The sequence below is a fragment of the Bison bison genome, unplaced genomic scaffold (assembly GCF_000754665.1).
Source record: "Bison bison bison isolate TAMUID 2011002044 unplaced genomic scaffold, Bison_UMD1.0 scf7180017864084, whole genome shotgun sequence".
NCBI lineage: Eukaryota > Metazoa > Chordata > Mammalia > Artiodactyla > Bovidae > Bison > Bison bison.
Window position 1 is genome coordinate 148,658 of NW_011494656.1, and position 6,980 is coordinate 155,637.

At 39.8% G+C, this 6,980-nt stretch overlaps 1 protein-coding gene across 2 annotated transcripts in view; it reads left to right on the top strand.

The window, feature by feature from the left end:
- The window catches only part of GALC (galactosylceramidase), a 58,065-nt gene that overhangs the window by 16,188 nt on the left and 34,897 nt on the right, over positions 1 to 6,980 (top strand). For both annotated transcript variants that reach the window (XM_010837876.1, XM_010837877.1), the window contains exons 5-6: positions 2,175 to 2,314; positions 4,651 to 4,689. In XM_010837876.1, coding sequence (XP_010836178.1) covers positions 2,175 to 2,314; positions 4,651 to 4,689 — 179 coding nt within the window. The remainder of the gene's footprint in view (positions 1 to 2,174; positions 2,315 to 4,650; positions 4,690 to 6,980) is intronic.

A 6,980-nucleotide genomic window follows, 5' to 3' on the forward strand; every position in this document is an offset into this window, starting at 1 on the left:
TTTTTTGGAGCTCTCTTGCTTTTTTGATGATCCAGTGAATATTGGCAATTTGATCTCTGGTTCCTCTGCCTTTTCTAAATCCAGCTTGAACATCTGGAAGTTCACGGTTCATGTACTGTTGAAGCCTGGCTTGGACAACTTTGAGCATTACTTTGCTAACTTGTGAGATTAGTGTGATTGTGCTGTGGTTTGAACATTCTTTGACATTGCCTTTCTTTGGGATTGGAATGAAAACTGACTTTTCCTGGTCCTGTGACCACTGCTGAGTTTTCCAAATTCGCTGGCATATTGAATGCAGCACTTTCACAGCATCATCTTTTAGGATTTGAAATAGCTCAACTGGAACTCCATCACCTCCACTAGCTTTATTCATAGTGATGCTTTGTAAGGCCCGCTTGACTTCGCATTCCGGGATGTCTGGCTCTAGGTGAGTGACCACACCATCGTGGTTATCTGGGTCATGAAGATCTTTTTTGTACAGTTCTTCTGTGTATTCTTGCCATGTCTTCTTAATATCTTCTGCTTCTGTTAGGTCCATACCATTTCTGTCCTTTCTTGTATCCATCTTTGCATGAAATGTTCCCTTGGTATCTCTAATTTTCTTGAAGAGATCTCTAGTCTTTTCCATTCTGTTGTTTTCCTCTATTTCTTTGCATTGATCACTGAGGAAGGCTTTCTTATCTCTTCTTGCTATTCTTTGGAACTCTGCATTCATATATTATATCTTTCCTTTTCTCCTTTGCCTTTAGCTTTTCTTTTCTCAGCTAATTTGTAAGGCCTCCTCAGACAATCTTTTTGCATTTCTTTTTCTTGCTGTGGTCTTAGCTTATAGGGGTTAACGTCACGTTATTTTTAAAATCATTTTCAACCATCAAAGGACAAGCATAAGTTTTTCTAAGTAAAAAAAAATGAGGAGTCAGTGTGTTTTTTCTAAATGGACTTTAGTAAGTGTTTTCAGAAATTGAGCAGTAAAAAGCATCATTGACTTCCGCACATACTTAACCCCTGGGCTGCTTTCAAGGTCAGTTCCCATTTAAATGCAGAAAATCTGGCAAGCTGGACCCTGTCCTAACAAAGACTTAATCATGGTGGGCCTTCAGAATGTATTTGGCATTTCATTATTTTAATGTTACATTTCTTGTGTAGATACAACTTAGGCATTCTTCTGGAGCTTAGAAAAATAAGCATTTTGTCATTTTGATTTTATTTTTTTCCAGTGGTAAACTAGATTCGTAACATATTAACAGTTAAGGAACTTAATGTTGATCTTATTTTAATATATTAGTAAGTGAATTTGGATTTAGAATCATAATTAGTGCTTCTTTTCTCTCTCTCTCTTTTAAACTTAATAATAACTGGGGTATTAGAAGAGTGTGGATTATTTGTTCAATATCATATAACAAAGGGCTATTTCCCTACTGAGTCACTGGCACTTATTACCATATAGAAAAAGTAGTTTTGCAAAATTCGATTACCTTACTAATTATAATTAGTATTTAGATAGCTTCAAGTTGTAAGAAGATGTAGTAGTGAGTGAGGAATTTGTATTGTACTTGCCTCACAGAAGTAGTTAAGCATAGTGTTAGTTGCTCAGTCATGTCCAACTCTTTGTGACCCCATGGACTGTAGCCCGCCAGGCTCTTCTCTCCATAGAATTCCTCCAGGCAAGAATACTGGAGTGGATAGCTATTTTCTCCAGAGGATCTTTCTGACCCAGGAATCAAACCAGGGTCTCCTGCATTGCAGGCAGATATCTTTACTGTCTGAGCCACCAGGTTAAGCATAAGACTTTCAAAACTCTTTGATTTGCCTTCAGAGAACAAAAATTGTACATTGAATATCTTTTTAGCAGGGGTGGGGATATTAAGTTATATGTTACATTTGTTTCTGTTGGTAAATATCATTGAGAAAAGGGTTTCTGTTTGTTTTTATTTCTTTTTATTGAAAGAGCCCTTAGAATCACGGAACATGACTCTCAGGATCAGTAAGGAGTTACCATGCTCATAAACTGGAAGGGAATTTGAGCATTTGTGCGTGGCATGGGTCTTGCTGTCGTCAGACCTTTGCTGGCTTGTGCTTAGGCTGTGTTGGTGGCCCTTCTGCTTGCTTTGCTTTGGTTTTAGTGGTGCCCGCACTGTTACACCTGATCCAACTCTGCCTGTTCGTCTCCGCAGGGCTGCCGTGGTCGTTCCCTGGATGGCTGGGGAAGGGCTTCAATTGGCCTTACGTCAATCTTCAGCTGACTGCATACTACATCGTGACCTGGATTGTGGGGTCCAAGCATTATCATGACCTGGACATTGATTATATCGGAGTCAGTAATATATTTTTCAGAACATGATTAACCTTTAACATTTATTTATAATTTTTTAAAGTAATTTCTGGCACTTTGTTGACATCTTTGTGTTCTGAGACTAATTTGTTCTGTTGGTGTCTGTTGATAAATTATCTCTGTGTCACCACTGATTCTTCCTCTCTGTCCATCCACCTCTTCCCACTTTTGAAACCTGTATGTAGTGTATGCCTCCCTGCACTGTTTCTGTTTTGGTTTTGGTACCACCCCAGCTCACATTCTCCTTCTTATAAGCTTTCCCTAGTTTTTCTGTTAATAATTCTTACAACAATATTGTGTTTTTACTTTTATAGCTTAGTGATTAATCTAATTTTGCTCCCTCAATCTTCTGTGGTCCTAAAGTAGAGAGTAGCAGACTTCTAAAAGTGCTAGAGAGTAGATATTTTAAGTTTTGTGGATCAGAAGGCAATATTAAGCATATTATGTAGGTAATTATATAACCCTTTAAAATGTAACCGCTTAAAATTGTAAAATCCATTTTTAGCTTTCAGGCTGTAAAAAATACGAATGGTGGGTCTGATTAGGCAGGCTGTTAGAAATATGCCTACTCTTGTCCTGAGCTGTTGCTTAACCCCTTTTAATGATTTAAAAATGCGAGGCCTAACATCTTGTGGTTCTAGCTGGTCTGTTGGCTGGCTGGAGGCATGCTTCACCCCGCACTGTGCCCCCACAGAGCCTCATACACACACAGTAGGTCTCTATACACTTTGGCTAATAAATATGCTGTCAAAACTGATTTTAAAAGCTTTCGTGCAGTTAGCCAGCAATTACAGAGCTGCTCCTGTGTTGCAGGCATTGTGACCAATATATCTTGGGGGAGGGGCACGGTTAATCAGCTCTTGAGGAGCTGAGTGAGAGGGGCAGACACTGCAGCAGGTGCACTACAGGGTCCTAGGACCCGATACAGGGCATGAGGGCAAGCCAGGGGCTGTAGGAGGCCAGAAGCAAGAACATACTGTTTTTGTTATGCTTCTCTAGATTATAACTGAAAGTTAGTTTGTTGTGTTTGAGAACTTTTCTTAAATACCAAGTATTTTTAACCCATAGTGAAACTAAATGTAGGCGTGAGTCTTGCAACATTCTATTATGGTAAAGTCACAGAAAATGTTTCTGTCAGAAAATGTGTTATTTACATCTCTTTTAGACTCTTTATAACCACACACCATGGTAAGGAAGTTTCTTTCATAAGATCACTTTCCATTTGGTAAAGAATCTGCCTGCAGTGCAGGAGACCCGGGTCAGGAAGATCCTTTGGAGAAGGGCATGGCAACCCACTCCAGTATTCTTGCCTGGAGAATCCCATGGACAGAGGAGCCTGGTGGGCTACAGTCCATGGGGCTGCAAGAGTCGGACACAACTTAGCGACTGAACCACCACCACCAGAATCACTTGAGTGAAAAGAGTATTTGGAAGCTATGCCCATCTCTCAGGTGCAAAATGAAAGTCTTAGCAAAGTTCTATTTCAACCCCAAAACCTCATGCTGTTGATTCTAAGCCTGAGAGATTTGTGCGTGTTCCTTTTATCTGTCTTCATTAAGAGTTTGCTTTCATGATGGCACACATCACTGTGACTCTCTGTGTGTGCTAAAGACATGACCCCTGTGCAGTGTCCTTATTAATACTTGGCTTCCAGGGGTGCTTGTAGGGACTGGTAAGAATTACTGCCACAGTCCTATGTGTGCTAAGTGTCCAGTGCCTGCTGTAGTTCCTGGCATACACTGTCTTGTCAATCTTTATTGAATGATTTAATATTCCATTTTTAGAAATCTCTGGAGTAAGTGACTTTTTGAAAAATACCCTCCAAATATGTTAAGGTTTTTAAAAATACTATTTTAATTAAAAATTATGTTGTCTTATAAATATCTATCAGAGAAGGCAGTGGCACCCCACTCCAGTACTCTTGCCTGGAAAATCTCATGGATGGAGGAGCCTGGTAGGCTGCAGTCCATGGGGTCGCTAAGAGTCGGGCACGACTGAGCGACTTCACTTTCACTTTTCACTTTCATGCATTGGAGAAGGAAATGGCAACCCACTCCAGTGTTCTTGCCTGGAGAATCCCATGGACGGAGGAGCCTGGTGGGCTGCCGTCTATGGGGTCGCACAGAGTCGGACACGACTGAAGTGACTTAGCAGCAGCATAAGTATCTATAAAGTTGATAGCAGGAGATTCTATTAAGTAAGAAAAATGGCTTTCCAGATAATATGAAAGGTGGTGAGAGAAGAGGCACCTTAGTGGCAGCGTTTACTTTCTGGCACAAAATCTTACGATTCTGACATTTTGACTTTCTGTTTTGCAGATATGGAATGAGAGGGCATTTGACATTAATTATATCAAGGTCTGTACAACTTTAAAATCTTTTTATCTTTAAGTTATTAGTGAAAAATCCCTTTATAGTTCCATGGAAATCAGTAGTAGGAACACTGCATTTTGTACAGCACAGTGATGTGTTTTGCCAGTTGTAACATAAAATTATATAATTCCTTCTAATCCCCAAATTGCCTTTGTCTATAGAGTTGTGGTGAATTTTCCTATTTAAAAATTCATTATTTGTATAATTATGATAATTGTTATAGAACAACTATATCATTTAGATTTTTAGAATGTCAAGAAATGTAAATTTTTCATTGTCATGTATCAAATTTGTAGTATATTATCTCATTCTTGTTTTCTTTGGAAACAAGAAATTCTTATTTGTTTCTTTCTCCTGTTTCTTTCTTTCTTTCTCCTGTTACATTGGAGTGTGTTGTATGTTTCTATTTGTGATTAGCAAATAGATAGCAACTAATATTTGCAAAGTGTGTTTCTTTTAGAGGTACTTTGCCTAAATATTTATCTCTCTCTAATTCTTACTGCCCCTTTATGGGGTAGCTACTGTTATTGCTATTTTTTAGGAAAGGAAAATCTGAGAGTAATAGCCCTTCCCATCACTGGAAAACAGATGGCAGTTTAACTTTTCAAGTGGAGATATTCTCTGGTTTACTTTATAGTTCTGTTTGTCTTGTTTTATTATGTCTTTTCTCTAAGAAATAGAATTTCATGGTTACATTTTTTTTCTTTAAATTGAGTGTCTTATTCTTTTAAGCACATCATATCCACTAAATTTATTTCATTTATTTATTCAGTCAGTCAGCCAGGAAGCATTTACTCAACACCTAGTTTGTCAGACAACGTATATGTGCTTGGAATACAAGGATAAAACGTGCTTTTTCTACCCAAAAAGAGTTCACATTTGGGGACTATAGAGTCCCATATGACCAACTGAAATATCAGTCATGATTTATTTAGCAGAATAGTGCTTGTCAGGGGGCGCAGAGAGGAGTTGATGCCTGTATCTGAGATTAGGGAATTCTATTTAAAGACTAGTTGGAATCTTCAAGCTGGGATGGATAGGAACTCCACAAGTTGCTAAGGCAGACGATGCCATTGGGAAGATGTGAAGACGGGGAAGTAAAGGGGTTTGGGGGCAGAGCAAGTGGAGAAAGATGGATTAGACCAGCAGGGGCACTGAGCCATCAATAGGCTGGTGTGTTTTGGATTAACGGCATGATTTAGTCACTAGTTGTGCGGAGGAGAAGGCAGAGATTGAGAGGATTGAATGCAGCCAGAGCCGGGTAACTCAAAGTTAACTGCAGGGGGCAGGCATTACCAGCGAAGGGGTGAGAGTGCGGCAGGGTGGGTGGGTGGCTGTGGAGGGCGAGGAGTCGTTAGTGGCAAGCTGGGACTAGGATGAGTACAGGTCTGATGAGAGCAGCAGGAAGACAGAGCAGAAGCCAAGTTAGTGCCCATATCCCGTGTAGCCCTATAGTCAGGTAGACCGTGTTGCTGTGATGAACTCTCATCTTCCCAAACTTGACATTTCAAGTCCCGCCCCCCTCCACCGCCCCGCCAACCCCCACCTTGGGATTACACATGTTCTCTTTGAGAGAAGTGAAAGTGAAAGTGACATTGCTCAGTCATGTCCGACTCTTTGCGACCCCATGGACTGTCGCCCACCAGGCTCCTCCATTCATGGGATTTTCCAGGCAAGAATACTGGAGTGGGCTGCCATTTCCTTCTCTAGGGGATCTTCCCAACCCAGGGATCAAACCTGGGTCTCCTGCATTGCAGACAGGCGCTTTACCATCTGAGCCACCAGGGAAGCCCATATGATTGTTTTTAGCTTTCAAATGTATTTCATTTGAAAGAAGCTTTAAAAGCATTAGAATTTAGTTTCATATTTGTTTTAAGCTAATGGTCTGCAACTAAGATGGTTGTTTTATTTATTTGTTTTTACTATTAAGAGCCTGTTGCGTATTCCTTTGCATTCTAATTCAGCTTGCCTGATTTGAAAGACTAATTCCTATTCTAAGACTCATCATCAGTGTTCTAAATGTTTTAGACTTTGTTTCCTTTTCTCTCAAACTGTAGTTTGCCTGCAGTAACACATCTTAGGAACTAACTTGTAGTTTACATTTGCCATTTTTGTAGTAATATTTTCCTAAAATCTGTGTCCTGTTTGTTAAAAGGCCCATGAGAGAGAGTTCAATAATGGCACGTGAATGCAGGTATTCAGATTCAATAAGCTTAATGAATATATATTCCATATAGTATAGTAAGATGGCCCCTGGAAATAATAAGGATTTGTCT